Source organism: Phoenix dactylifera, chromosome 1, assembly GCF_009389715.1.
Source record: "Phoenix dactylifera cultivar Barhee BC4 chromosome 1, palm_55x_up_171113_PBpolish2nd_filt_p, whole genome shotgun sequence".
Classification (NCBI taxonomy): domain Eukaryota; kingdom Viridiplantae; phylum Streptophyta; class Magnoliopsida; order Arecales; family Arecaceae; genus Phoenix; species Phoenix dactylifera.
In genome coordinates this window covers 16,239,838-16,255,077 of record NC_052392.1, presented here as the reverse complement: position 1 = coordinate 16,255,077, position 15,240 = coordinate 16,239,838, and the positions used below count along the sequence as shown (strand labels likewise).

At 39.4% G+C, this 15,240-nt stretch overlaps 1 protein-coding gene and 1 pseudogene across 1 annotated transcript; one reads left to right on the top strand and one right to left on the bottom strand.

The window, feature by feature from the left end:
• Positions 1 to 5,456: 5,456 nt before the first annotated feature.
• LOC120110309 lies at positions 5,457 to 9,616 on the top strand (annotated as a pseudogene).
• A 397-nt stretch (positions 9,617 to 10,013) lies between these two features.
• LOC120103889 (carbon catabolite-derepressing protein kinase-like) lies at positions 10,014 to 14,077 on the bottom strand. The gene is given in 16 exon segments (XM_039124991.1): positions 10,014 to 10,678; positions 10,681 to 10,798; positions 10,897 to 10,966; positions 10,968 to 11,016; positions 11,019 to 11,264; positions 11,267 to 11,638; positions 11,923 to 11,932; positions 12,037 to 12,153; positions 12,285 to 12,467; positions 12,545 to 12,689; positions 12,790 to 12,843; positions 13,021 to 13,063; positions 13,066 to 13,103; positions 13,566 to 13,740; positions 13,743 to 13,775; positions 13,778 to 14,077. Coding segments are annotated over 16 exon segments (2,115 nt in total). The 5' UTR covers positions 14,028 to 14,077; the 3' UTR covers positions 10,014 to 10,466.
• Between the last annotated feature and the right edge of the window lie 1,163 nt (positions 14,078 to 15,240).

The window sequence follows — 15,240 nt, the reverse complement described above, 5'->3', positions numbered from 1 at the left end:
AAAATCTATTTATGTAAATCATGCAGCACAAATAATACAAGTTATGAGATATTATATCGGCGATTTAAACCTTGTTCTCGCCTTATTTTAACAAACTTTTCTTCCATTTTTAGTTCTTAAAAAAATAAAGTTACACTAACAAATAACAAATAATTAATTATCCATTTATGGCCCGTTCGTAAATTATAGCTCTGCGTATCTATATAGAGTCCCTTTCTTTCATTTTTGGAATCCAGTATTACCTGACGCACACCATCCAAGATTTTGTCGGTCCCATAAATTATAAAATAGATAAACTATAAACAATAAGTATTTCTTAGTTTACTTGCCTATTTAAGAATATAGTTTTCTTGGCCATCTCATTGATTTAAACATAAACTTAAAAAGAGAGTGATAACCAACTAGTTGAGCTACTAATTATTGGCATTTATAGTTTATTTTCCAAAATAGTTTCGTTAGAAACTCATAATTACCGACTACTACAGAAAATTCTCCATTTTTTTCATAAACTATAAAATAGCAAAACTATGCATATTTTTTAACTATTGTATATTTATAGCATTATTATAAAAATTGTTATCTCTTGCATGCAATGCATATGATTAGCCAATAATAAATAACTGTTGAGTTCAATTGGAAGTGGAGTTATGCTTTTGGGAGTCTGGATAACAATAAAATAGAAGATAGTGTGAAGATATATTCAATCCTGATTTCTTCTCCAAGACATCAAACTAGCTATGCTTCTTTATAACATTTTCATTTGATGGACTCTAAAGTAAGTTTTTTTTTGGTATATGGGAAGAATTATGAAAGCAAGTAAAAATAGATAGTGGAATAGATTTTTTGTTGGCATTTTAGTTTATCACCTAGCTTTGTAAAATGAATACTAGCAACCCTAGTGCATTTTTAAACAGCTCAAAATGAACAAGAATGACGCAATGCAATGGTGAGGGCTGGAGGAGCTTTCTTGGTTAAGTATGTATTTCATGAAGCTAATGAGGCTATGGATTGGCATGACTGCTTATGTAGCTAGTCACTCTGGTAGCACCATGTGGGCTGGAGATTGAGAGTTGCTTCTATCATTTTGAAATATTTATTTTTTGATTTTATCCGATGTATTCGTAATATGATCCATCTGTCTTAGTGGGAGGTGGAGCCCAAAAAAAAAAAAAAAAAAAAAAAAAACAAGAATGACGCAATGGAAGGACGGACCCTGATAACTGTTGACCACCGCAGCGGCTGGCTATTTTTTTCTTCGCTCGCTGGAAGGAAACGGCCGAGACCGAGACGCACCTACACACTACAAAAAGGGTTGGAGAAGGGCGATGCTCGGTCATATCTCCGGTCGTTATTCCGCTCGGTCTCCCCTTCCTCGCCGCCGCCGCTTTCTTCTCCAACAACCTCTCCTTCCTCTCCCCCTCCGCCATCTCCTCGATCCCATCTTCTCCTCTTCCCCGCCTATCCACGCCTCTTTGCCCGCCGGCGGACGGACGGAGATCTCCTCTCCTGCGGCGGAGAGGGGCTCGCCGGAGATATCGGAGGAGGATCTACTGCGGCTCGATTGATGGAATCCCCGGTGGATGGCGGGGATCAGGGATGGAATCTCCGGCGGCGGTTGCTGAGAGCAGCCAAGAGGTTCAACTGAAGCTCGAGGAGCTGAATTGGGACCACTCCTTCATAAGGGAGCTTCCTGGTGATCCAAGAACCGATACAATTCCTCGGGAGGTACTTCTTTTTTGATTTTATTAGTATTCCGAACATAGTTTTATTAATTTATTAGACATCTACATGAGATTTTGATGCAGTGGTATATTTGATCAAGAATTTACGCAGTCCACTTGTCTTCTTTTTTTTAGGGGTGGAAGGGTTCGGCTTTTATTATAGATGCTCCTATTGATTAGGTTGTGCACTTTAAAAAGTCTTGTGAATGAGTCTGGCTTAGGATTAACAAGTTTCTTTCTTAGAAAAAGGAAAAAAATAATATATTATAAAAATTGCAACTTTAATTATCAAATTGTTATGACTTCGAGGTGTCTTATTTAAATAAGGAGTCTTATTTAGAACTCTTGTTATGCCTTTGGCTATGGACAAGAGGGGAAGGTATGGTTTGATGATGACCAATCAATGTTCCTGCTACTTTCTTCATATCTATATCTCTTCTTTGTTTCTATCTATTTTATCCTCTATATGACCATGAGGAATCGCCCTGGTTGTGGAAATATTGTCTCTGCGTTTTAGAATTGATATAATATGTCTTTTTTTCGGCATAGAAATTCCAGTCACCTCATTTTTTTAAAGTATTTCCAGTTGGGTATAGGCATGCTAATCTTAAAGCTAAGTCCTCTTAAAAGAAAGTAGGAAACAACCGTGTACACATCTTGTGGTAGATATCTTCAGCTTGTCCAAAGAGATATTATGGTATGCGTGAATAAATTTAAAGGATGATCTGAAAATGAGTGAAACAAAAAAAATCAAACTTCTCATGAAGTCCTAGTACTTAACAGTCCATTGTAGGTGCAAATGAATGTACCGAAGTAATAGCGAGACTAGTTCTGGACATATAGGCACAATATTTTGATGCTTTATTCATTGAATTGCAAACTTTGTTGTGAGTGCCTACAAAGAAAAAACATTTGTTATGATATTTCATATATCTGGAATCACACCCCTAGAACGTAATGATGCTTTCACTGGAGTAGTTTGCATGACTATGTTTACTCAAGGAGTAATATAACAGTAATTGTTAAATCCTTTCTCTACTTTTCTGTGCATGTCAATGTTAAGATCTAAGTAGTTGCAATGGAGATGGTTGGACATTCAAAAGTAACCCTTGTTCAGCCTTGTTTATCTTACTGTTAATTGTTGATAGCTCGTTTCAATCTGTGAGCGACCCTTGCCATCAAGTACTAGAGTATTGCAAGACTTGCCTATGCTGCTAGCAGCTAGTGTCCTGTATGCACCAACACTACGTATGTATCATCGTGAAAGTTTATGTGACACTTCCAAACAGGCATCTAGGCTAACTTTATGTTCTGAAGACTGAAACAAGAATTGACTGATCTATGTAGCAAAGGCATGAGATTTATCGAGGGACACTATCTATTCATAGGTATCAAGCTATTTAAAGAAGTCTAATCCTAGGGTCTTGATCTAACAAAACTAGCTTATATCAGGATGTAAAATTAAATTTTTTTTGTTAGCAAGCTTATACCAATGATCACTATTCTAAGGACTTTTTTGGTTCGCGGGGAAGATTTTTTTCACCGGAATATTTTTTTCTGAGAAGTTGATTTCTGAGAATATTATGATGCCTTGAAAAAATAGTTTTGGCATGTTTGGTTGACCATAAAAAAGTGGTACATTACAAAATGGCTTATGTTTGGTTGAGCATCTATTTTTCTGAAAAAGTTTATGTGAAAATATCTATTATACCTTTAATAAATAAAAATACCTTATCCATATATTTTGATGGTTTAAGGGTAGTTTTGGAAAAAAAAAGGATTCCAAGTTCCAATCGGTAGGAAAGTAGCTTTTTCATGTCCTTCATGGATTTTTCTTCCTATGAAATATAGGAATTTTATTCCTATAGGAATGTTATTTTTCCCATCTCTCCTTTGAAAACTCCAACCAAACAAAAGGTTTTTCTTCATTTCCCGTTGACCATACTTTCCCTCTTTCTTTTTCTACGGACCAAACGAGTCCTAAGATACATCATAATATATTGTATGCATGGATAATCCATCAATTGGATAGTAATTGGATGCGATTACTAACACTTGTCAACTTTTGTCATAACGAATATATGCAATATGTTGTGATAAGCTGTTGTGGGCTGGTAGTCATTGCTACAAGTTTGTAACAATGCACAATTGCACATCAATTTATTGTCCAGGTAACCTTGTAACAGAAGTATTGTACAAAGTGACAAAGTAAACCACCACTATGTCATTACTCAAGAATGAAACTAAATTCTCTGTATGCTTTCTCCTTAAGTTGTGCATGCAGCATACGCATTCTGCATTCTGCATTCTGCATCCTATCCATTTAGACTGTAGATGTAATGGACTCTTCGTAATATTTATGGAAGTCACTGTATGTGCTGTCTGATATTAGATTCACGAAAATTTCTCCAGTATGAACCTTCTATTCTGAATTTGAATCCACAAAGAAGAGATAACTTGATCCCTCCTATGACTTAGCATACTCTATCTTGTTGTCTATGTGAACAACCATTACAGTTTGATAATCTAAAACCATTTTGATTTGAAGAAGTTATATAGTATACAGTCTACCCTTGGAATATTTTCCAGGAGCTCAAGTGATAAAAGTAATTTAAACATATAAGCAAGTGGCTTTCAAATTGACATATCCTATTTATTAAGTCTGATGTCATTTACACTTGTTGCATGATTGTATGACTCTTATTTCTCAGAAATTTGCAAAATTAGATATTACAATCTGTGAAACCTAGAATTTCATTTTTATCCTAGCACGCATAGGTTGTGTCATTGTAGGTACTAATTTATCATTGCTGATTAAGATATATTCACTATGGACTATGTTCTTGTTTAGGAAGTGAGGAATTGTCTGTCATATGGTTTTCAGGTGCTCCATGCATGTTACAGTAAAGTATCACCATCTGCTGAAGTGGGGAAGCCCGAGCTGTAGCTTGGTCAGAATCTGTTGCCAAGCTGCTTGATTTGGATCCTAAAGAGTAGGCAGCTCTCCTTATTTACATTATGACCTGTTTGGCTATCAAGCCGTGTGTACAATGTTAACAAATTAAGAATGTGTTGGTCAAATAACAGGCTCCCATTCATTACTGGATTCTTTTCAGATAACAATGGTTACTTCCTTTTCTCCCCTTAAATATTTCATATTTCTTCTTTTGTGATGAGATCATAGAAAGAATATGTTCACTCCATCATGCAATTATGAGAATGATGTTGTCACTTCTTCAGTAATAATAATAGAAAAGGAGCTTGCCATCTCTTGCTGTTTTGCTTTGGTTAAGAACATTAAGGATTCACTCCACGCAAGTGATTCCTGTTCGCATTGGAATTATTTTCCATTGGAATGTTAGGATTCTTAGTTGACTATAATAACAATATTTTCCCTCTTGGCTGGATAGTATTTGAACAACCTCTTGGAACCTTGGATTATTGATTATTTCAGAATTTATTTCCTGTATGGTCAACTTACCATAGTTTTGTAAAACTGTAGGTTTCTGATTATAAGTTACTGGCATCAATCATCTCTTTGACTTGCATCCACATTTTTTGGCTTTACAGATTGAAAGACCAGACTTCCCACTAATATTTCTGGGAGCATTGCCTTTGAAGGGAGGGTTAGTTCTCAATCTGTTCTTCACTGTACCTGTTCCCCAATTAATTAAATGTTGTGTTAGTGGAACACTGCATTAACATAGAAGATGAAATATATTCTGTAGGTTGCCTATGCTCCAATCTTACGGTGGGCATCAGTTGTGTGTGGCAGGTCAGCTAGGGGATGGTCGTGCAATAACCCTTGGCGAGCTTTTAAATTCTCGAGGTGAAAGGTGGGAGTTACAGCTTAAGGGTGCTGGGAGGACTCCTTATAGCCGATTGCAGATGGCCTTGCAGTCTTGCGTAGTAGCATTCGTGAAATTCCTCTGCAGTGAAGCAATGAATGGACTGGGAATTCCTACAACTCGTGCGCTTTGCCTTGTTTACAACTGGCAAATATGTTACTCGCGACATGTTTTATGAGTATGTCATTAATTTCCATTGTTCTCACCTGCTTTCTGGCAGCATTATGTACATTTTGTGGAGTTGGTATCATCACATTGGTATGATTTCAAGGAAATTTTTCACTGTTGCACCTGGAGGTGCCAACCAGACATGGATGCATTTAAAATGTGTGACTTCCGTTAATTTAAATGGATGTTCAATACTTGGCTTTGAAAACTTTCTTAAAAGAAGCAACATTTTTTCATATAGGAAAACCTTATGATTCCACCACCAGATTGGACCACATGAGCATTTCAAGATGCTCGTGTTTCTATATCTTGGGAAAAAGTATATATTTTTCAATTCTAAGTGAAATCTCTGTGTGCTACACTAGTAATGTTCTGTACTTTGTTCAATAGTAGTGCAAACTATGTTTCTTTGGAATATCACTGTTCATTTTTGTGGCTGTTGTCCCTGCAGTGGCAATCCCAAGGAGGAACCGGGTGCGATTATTTGCAGGGTTGCTCAGTCCTTTTTGCGTTTTGGTACTTACCAAATGCACACCTTTAGGGGAAAAGAAAACCTTGATATTGTTCGTGCTTTGTCAGATTATGCTATCCGCCATCATTTCCCTCACATAGAGAAGATGAGCAAAAGTGATGACATATCTTTTGAGGTCAGCCTGGAGGGTTCTTCAGCAGTTGATTTGACATCTAACAAGTATGCAGGTAATATTCTTTTACATATGGAATTTTTGGTTGGTCAAGTTCTTTATTCTATATATGATGTACTATTAAATGAATGAGGAAATTCATCTGGAAGATTGTAATCACTATTAATGTATTTGCCATGATCAAATCAGCTTGGCAGTTGAGGTTGCTGAGCGCACTGCTTCCTTGGTTGGCAGCTGGCAAGGTGTTGGCTTCACCATGGTGTGCTGAACACAGACAACATGAGCGTGCTGGGTCTAACAATTGACTATGGACCTTTGGTTTCTTGGATGCTTTTGATCCAAGTTATACCCCAAATACCACAGACCTTCCAGGAAGACGATACTCTTTTGCCAACCAGCCAGATATTGGCTTGTGGAACATCGCACAGTTTACTGCAACTTTATCAGCTGCACATTGATTAGTAAAGAGGAGGCAAATTATGCAATGGAAAGGTATTGTACATTTGTTGTGCAATCATGATTGAAATGTTGCCCATTGTCAGTGATGCTTATTCCTGTGGCACTACAGATATGGGATTAAATTCATGGATGAATACCAGTCAATGATGACAAGAAAAACTTGGTCTATTCCAAGTACACAAGCAGCTGACAAATAAGCTCCTCAACAACATGGCTGTGGATAAAGTCGACTATACAAATTTTTTCGGTTGCTTTCTAACATCAAAGCAGACCCTAAGATTCCAAAAGATGAGCTACTTGTTCCTCTTAAAGCTGTCTGCTAGACATTGGAAAGGAGAGAAAAGAAGCATGGACCAGCTGGGTGCAAACCTACATCGAGGAGGTAATTTTCAGCGATGTTTTTTTCCTATATTCTGTTTGTTATTCTACGACTTTTTATACATTTTCTCATGAAGATTTGAGGTTCGACCCTCATAACTCATTTTCTTTTTTTATGCTCACATGCCTACTGCCTCTGCTGTCTCTCTTCTTTTCTAGTGATTGCTCTCTCTCTCTCTCTCTCTCTCTCTCTCTCTCTCTCTCTCTCTCAATTCTGAGAGCATGTGTGGTACAATAGGAAAAGAAGTTAGACATGAATAAATTATAAAAAGTTTAGTATTCACAGAAATAGGGAAGATTGATGGGAGAATTGACTATGATGGTTTTGAGGCAAGCAACAAAGAAAAGACGTGCTCACTTTCCGTACAGCAAGTATGTATTTTGAAGGATTGAGGCACCGGTGAGTCCTGCTTAAAGAAACCATCGGTGGAAGTTTATTAAAGAGCTTGATATTTTGTCTTGGAATTAACCAAGGATGCATAGCTTGATAGAAAGAAATGACATGTAGAACTTGGGGAGGAATAGACAACCAAGGAGGACAGGCATATTTGATTCCTGATGCCCATAACTATGAGATATGGCTGGTCCATGATATTTTTCTCTCATTCTACCTTTGTTCTATTTCACTTGTACTTTTTTCTGAAGGGCTCGTTTGGTTCGCGGGAAGAATTTTCCCTCCTAGGAATATGATTTCTGGGAAACAAATTCCTAGGAAAGAATGCCTAGGAAAGTACTTTTGGCAATGTTTTGGTTGACCATGAGAATGGCAAATTTTCCAAAGTGCTTATTTTGGTTGGCCATCCACTTTCCTAGGAAAGTTATGTATATTCTATTATGCCCTTAATAAAATTAGGTTTTTAATGTCCTCCTTTAATGCTTCTTTAATGCTGAAGGGACTTTTTTGTGAAAAAGTAAAAATGGAGTAATTCCCTGCCTCATCGGGAAAGACTTTCCCATGAAGGGCTCGTTTGGTTCGCGGGGAAAAGAAGGGGGGAAAGTGTGGTCAACGGGAAAGTAATGAGATGCCTCTTGTTTTGGTTGGAGTTTTCAAAGGAGAGAGAAGGGAAAGTTGTATTCCCATGGGAATGTGATTCCACATTTTCCAATGGGAAAGTCCTTTTCCCATGAGAAACATGGGAAAGTTTACTTTTCCCCATGAGGCGGGAATCACTCCATTTTTACTTTTTCCCAAAAAGTCCCTTCAGCATTAAAGAAGCATTAAAGAGCATTAAAAACCTAATTTTATTAAGGGCATAATAGGAATTATATATAACTTTCCTAGGAAAGTGGAATGGCCAACCAAACATAAGCACCTTAGAAATTTGTCACTTTCCCATGGTCATCCAAACATGCCAAAAGTACTTTCCTAGGCATCCTCTTCCTAGGAATTTGTTTCCCAGGAATCATATTCCTAGGAAGGAAAATGCTTCCCGCGAACCAAACGAGCCCGAAATGTGGGAATCATATTCTCATGGGAATTCAACTTTCCCTTCTCTCTCCTTTGAAAACTCCAACCAAACAAGAGGCATTTCATTACTTTTCCGTTGACCACACTTTCCCCCCTTCTTTTCCTGCGAACCAAACGAGCCCGAAGAGTGAAACCAGAGACGAGGCATACTTGATTTGTTTTCTAGGAAATTCATCGTAGTATTGTCAGCGGAATACAGTTGACTCAATATAGTGTGTGATAATCAATTGGTGATGGAAATGTGTGGTGAATTTCCCTAAAACCGATTCGCTTGTAATTGAGGTAAGCTGTAATATTTTTTTGGTGCAACTAGGAGCTTCTTTTGGAAATGTTTTTTTTTATAAAAACATTGGAGTGCACAGTTATAAATTTATAATTACTGGAACATTCATGAAGTACAAGAATAATTTCCTAAATCCAATTCTTTTCTTTTGACAATTTTACCCCCTTTTTTGATAGCTGGTCGCCAGTGGCATTCCTGATGAGCAAAGAAAGGTCGCAATGGACTCAATTAACCCAAAGTATATTCTACGGAATTATTTATGCCAAAGTGCCATCGATGCTGCCCGAACTAGGTGACTACGGAGAAGTTCGCAGGCTTCTGAAACTTATGGAACGTCCATACGATGAACAGCCAGGGATGGAGAAGTATGCACGCTTGCCACCGGCATGGCTTACAGGCCTGGCGTGTGCACGCTGTCTTGTTCTTCCTGAGGAAAGTTCCTACGCCCCTACTGTATAGTAATATCACTTATGAAAAAATTTTGCTGTAACAATGAAATATGAAGACAGCATGTCAATATCAGCATCTTACTTCATCGGTGTAATGTGTAGTGTTTCTGTGTATTGTCTAGTGCAAGACGAGAATGTCTGCTATTCTTGTTGGACGTCAATAAATGATTGAATAGTAACATATTTGCGAGAAATATACGCAAATGTATTACACTTGATGTTAGCCAAATGGCTAAGAAAGGCATGATTAATGTGAGCCAGTATCTCACTCGTAAAGATGAAAAGTAGGAAGGCTGTGAGAGAGTATAGTTAAGATGGAGGAAAAAGATTTTATCGGAAAACAAAGACTGGGAAAAAAGGGCAAACTAAGGCACGACCAGCAAGCCCACCTCCCATTGTCTGTTTTTACTTGATCTTTGTTCCTTCCTCACTAATGAGCCGCCAGGCAAGACAGAAAAACAGCCGCTTAATTGCAGGTCCCATTGGCCGTAAAATAGTCCCCGACAGGCCACACAACTCGAAGCACCGCAGACCCAATACTGCTGGTTCTTCTGAGAATGTAAAAATGCGAGGTTTAAACCGGAAAAAGAACAAGTTTAACTCCAATAGAGTCAGAAGGAATTTATTTATGAAAGAAATGCCAATGAGTGCCACATGAAAATAGCTGCGATAGCTTGTAAGAGAACTAATACTGACACGAGAACCATTTATGAGGACCACTTCAATTACATTACACATGAGAAAAATGGACGGGCCCCAGGATATGAGTAAAAGAGCCGAACAACGCGGCTCCCGTCTGTTCTAGCCCCCACCAATGCCAGGCAACTCCCCTCCAGAATCAGGTTAGATGCCGTATGTCCCTCTCCCTGCTCCTTTTTCATCCACAAGGATAAATGATGCCAGACACCTGCGTCACCCCTCCAACATCCTCATCCCCACTTATATATAAAGCTTATTTATAACAATTACAGCAGTAACTATAAAATCTCCGTCTGTACCGATACCTCAGAAACCAGCCCATCCAGCTGGCTGGTTGGCTTCAGCCTTCTCATTTCACGGCCGCCACCGAACCGCTGTGAAGTATTCCCTTGAACCGATGTCCTCGGCACTCCGACCCAGAAGGGACTGCCCTGAAACTATCATTGTCAAAGCCCCATGGTTCATTGGCGGAATAGGTGGCGGCTTGCTTGGTAGTATCTCTGCTGCCATTGGCTGCCCTAACTGTTCGAACTGATCTAGGGTGAATGCTCTTTGGTGTGCCCTGCACCTTGGCTCTTCGGCAAATGCCTGCCACGGCTTGGGATCTGGGCTGGGTGTTGCAGGGCTATCGGCAAACATACCTTGCTGGAGTTCCCACACCGATCCTATCTTCTCCCTTGGCTGCAACGATGATCATCATAGGAAGGTTGCATTAGTTTACATGAAACTCAGATGCTATTACAATAACTAAAGGAAGCCATGATACAAGAATTTATTACCGGAGTATCCGACTGCGTGCTTCCAGGAGATGTCTGGGCCTTTGAACCGTCTTTGCCTGCAGGTGATGAGGTTGCTGGCAGCGAGGGCACGCTTCAGCTCCTGGATCTCCTGCCTCTGGAGCGGCAAATGGCAGACAACTTTTCATATTTCGATGTTATTTCTTCTTTTTCCATGTTAGCTTGCTTCAGCTCTTCCTTCAGCCTGCATAACTCTGCTTCCAAACCCTTGTCCCCTAATCTACTCTTATCGTTAACATTACTAGCAGCATTTGCAGACTGGTGCTTACTGGTATCAAACTCAGCCACAAATGTGCTGAATGCCTTGTCCTGAAAGCTGGCTATACCATCAGGATCAGATGCTCTGGTTTCTCTAAACCTTGCTCTGAGCCACCAGGAGAAAATCGTATTTCAAAGTCCTCAGTTGGGGCAGTGTCAAATCTCTCTGGAGAGTTCCTACGGACACTCCGTTGGAGATGCTGTTCTTTTGGAGGACTAGCTCTATTCTCAGGTTTTCTTTGATTGTGCTTGGATGCCATTTTGCTAGCTGGTTCTTTGTCAAATATTGGTCCCTTATCCTCTTCAGTGTGCAAATCTTGCACAAGCTGGCTGGTCCAAAACGCACCCAAGTGTGCGCCATCCCAGCAGACCTTTGAAGCTGATGAATGCGAGTACTGAATGTGTTCTCTTGATGGTGTGGAGGTGGAGGGCTCTATGAGGCATGCCGATGTTCTCTCTCGAATTCCTGCCAACACAAGCCAGTGCCATTAGTATTAAGAAAGTACAGGTCAACATAGAACTTAAAACTTCAGAAGTTCAACATTATAGCAAATGTGACAACAATTTTTCTTTCTTCTGTTTAATATAATGAGAATGCAATCAGAAAAAGTTATCATTATCTTCTTTATGTCATTTAACTTCCAGAAGCTGCATTTGTTAATAACCAATTCTAGTACCTATATTGAGGAAGTCATAATAATTTGTGGAATATTTCTTGCTTTAACCAAATGGCCAACACCAACAAGAGACCCACATGGATCTAAAAAATTCAATAGTAGAAACTTTCTACGATAAATTTAAAGCATCAATGAAGTAAATCCAAAATATGTAAATGCTAAGCATAAAAGTTTGGAATACTCCCACCTTCATCCTGCACATCTGCTGCAGGTGGGCATAGTCAACATTTAAAGCAGATGTAGACCCACCAGGCAAGCGCTTCTGCAGCTCTGCCGGCAGTAGCTCATTAACACGGGACCATACCTGTTATAAGAAATGATTTGGCATCAGAAAGAGGAGCGTGAGCTTGGCATCTCATGGGCTGTCACACATGCAACAATCTAAAACTAACCTAGATTCATGGAGATGAATGGGCAATCAAGCAAAGACCTTGCCTGCGTGATGTTTGGTCTGGCATCTGGAGAGGCTTCAAGCATGTCTTTAATAAGACTCGTCACAGAAGCACTGAACTTTGGTGAATCTGGGATGCGATAATTTCCATTAAGGATTTGAAGCTTTGATTCGCCATCAAATGCAGATTTAAAGTAGCAAATTCTGTACAGTAGGCATCCAAGAGCCTGCAACGGAGCGAAAAACAACTTCAGCTCTAGTTTCCATTTGCTGGGAACACAAAAATCCATGATCCACTATATACTAGGTTATCAGAGTACATTTCCCTTGGATCACCACAAACACAACTGTGATGCACTATGTTGTTACTAGTAAGGTGATAATGCCTCAAATACTTGGCATAAACATATTTTTTCTTTAAACTTGTATCAGACCAACAACATTTCAAACTGTGAAGCAGAAAAACGAAGAAGAAAAGAAAACCTTAATCTGTGAAACAAGAAAGGTAACTATTCAATATAGTACAAGAGGGTTATATGAGGGATTTACCCCAAATGTCTACTTTTCTCACTGATTAACTTCCCTTCTGTATAGATCCCACATCTGCAACCAACAAATTATGGAACAAATTAGCATTTTCCTAGCCAATGAATCAAGTACACATCAATGTCAAGCCCATGAAAAGAAGTCTGCACATCAAACCTCAGGGCTCTATATGCAGGGGTAGTATGCTTTCTGATATTATCTTCCTCAATGCCATCTCTTCAGCTGTTGAAGCACTTGTGATTGGTTGAGGTGCTACCAAAGTCGCACAATTTCCAAGCCCATCAGCTCCAAGTAGAACATTTTCAGCTTTCAGATCTCTGGATAATGCAACAAAAGCCCATGTGATGACAGGTCACAGAGTTAAAGATAGCACTACTTTCTCTCTCAGGAGAGAATGTGAGATAGTGAGATCTGGTTTCTCCTTGTAATGAAAGAATTGTCTAATATCCAGAATAAGTTATCAGAAATCATTATGGTCAGTTATCAAATCTTCTTTTTATTAAAGAAAAATCCAAGGACATTGCATCAGAAAGGACTAACAAATCAAAAAAACAAATTAAGGACTACAAACTTTTTAAGCTTATCTTAGTACGTTAATATGACTGGTATTGATGCATCTATTTGGACAAACCTCACCAGAACAAGGAATGTATATCTCAAGTTCTGCCCGACCAAAAGCGAACATATAGCATTAATATCAAGCTAGAGCTACATAAATTATCAGAACTCATTGAATGAATATACACACAAGATCAAGATATCAACAAGCAACGGTATACCTATGTGCAATTGGTGGAGACTGGCAATGCATGGCAAACACTGCATTGCAAACATCTCGGAAAATCAAAAGAATCTTCTTCTCCTCAAAGTATCCTGCCCCTCTGTTCTCCAGCACTGTAACCAATGACTTCTCACAGAACTCCATCACAAGCATTGCCTCCATCGTCCGACCCATTCCAGGATCGCATGCGCAACAAGCATGACAACATTGGATGCCCTTTGAGCAGCTTCATCACTGAAATCTCCTTCATTACCAGATCCAATGACTCCCCATCCTGACAAATCACGTGCTTCAGTGCATATTGCTTGGATGAGTTTACAGCATCACGGGCGAGGTAGACACAGGAAAATCCCCCTTCCGCTATGACATTTCGGACATGGACTTTCAGACTGCCAACATCAACTGTGCGACCTTCCAGGCCAGCTTGTTCTTTTGGCATGAACTGCTTGAACCTCCACATGATCAAAATGAGCAGAACAAAAACTTAACAATCCGAGCTTTATCAACTTGAAACCTCAAAGGGTTCTTAATCAGTATCAAAAGAGTTCTGGATCTAGATTAAGAGTGTAGAGTCCAAAGCTAATTTTGGAATATGAAGTTTTTTTCTGAATCCAGATCTAACTTCTTGTTTACAACACTCAGATTAACACCTTGCTCTGCTAAATGGTGCAGCTTCTTTTTGATGATTATTGAACCAAAATATATCAATCCGATCTGAAGGAATTGGACCAACAGAGCATTGATAGTACTAGAAAACTAAAACTAAAAACCTTGAACTGGTTCACAATTTCTTTACTCTCGAGTCAAACTTTTCGTTTCAACACTTTAATCGGTACCTAAATCTGGCAACTTCAGATCTTTTTGATATGCTTAAACTTGCGTGCAATATTTGTTAGATGCCCTGAAATCATGAAGGGAACTATAAATCAGCAAGATTTAGAATATATAAACCTCCTCAAAGTACAGCAATGACAATCCAAACAACTGATTGTTACTAAACCCAACCGATCCTGCAGCAATCTACTGACTTTGATTGGATCCGATTGCTATATAAAGATCTAATTTTAGGGAGGAGTGTTTTCCCAAAACGATCCACATATCAAGGTCCGAAATCTACTTCAGCTTCATATTTGAAGCGCGGAACCCCCAGATCCATTATCTACTGATGGATTCGTAGCTCAATGAACAAGAAACCACACAGAGATCATTCTTCTACCATTCGATTTGCAATTAAACAACAAAATACAGTACAATACCTGAGAATTCAAAGAAAAACACCTGGATCTCCACTTCCGAGCTCCAGCACAAAGAGATAAAACCCTAATAGGTGGAGACTGACGCACCTTCAAGATTCGAGCCTCCGGAGGCGACAGGATCTTGATCGGAGGGGTTTGGGTTTTGACTCTTGCGGAAGAGGAGAGATATCAGGCCTTTCCAATGATCAAAAGAATGGCTATGGGAAGCAAGAACCAAAAAGAGCTTCCCCCCCGCGCCCACTCTTTTCCCCTCTTTCTGCGATGCCGGTGGATGGCCGGATATTTATAGGCCCTCGTCTACCCCGCGTAGGGGCACGACCGCCCGGTCGTCGGTCACGTGCGAGCGAGAACCGGGTGGAGGCGTGTCTCTTGTTACGTGGACCCAACGACTCCACTAGATGGATTATTTATTAAGGG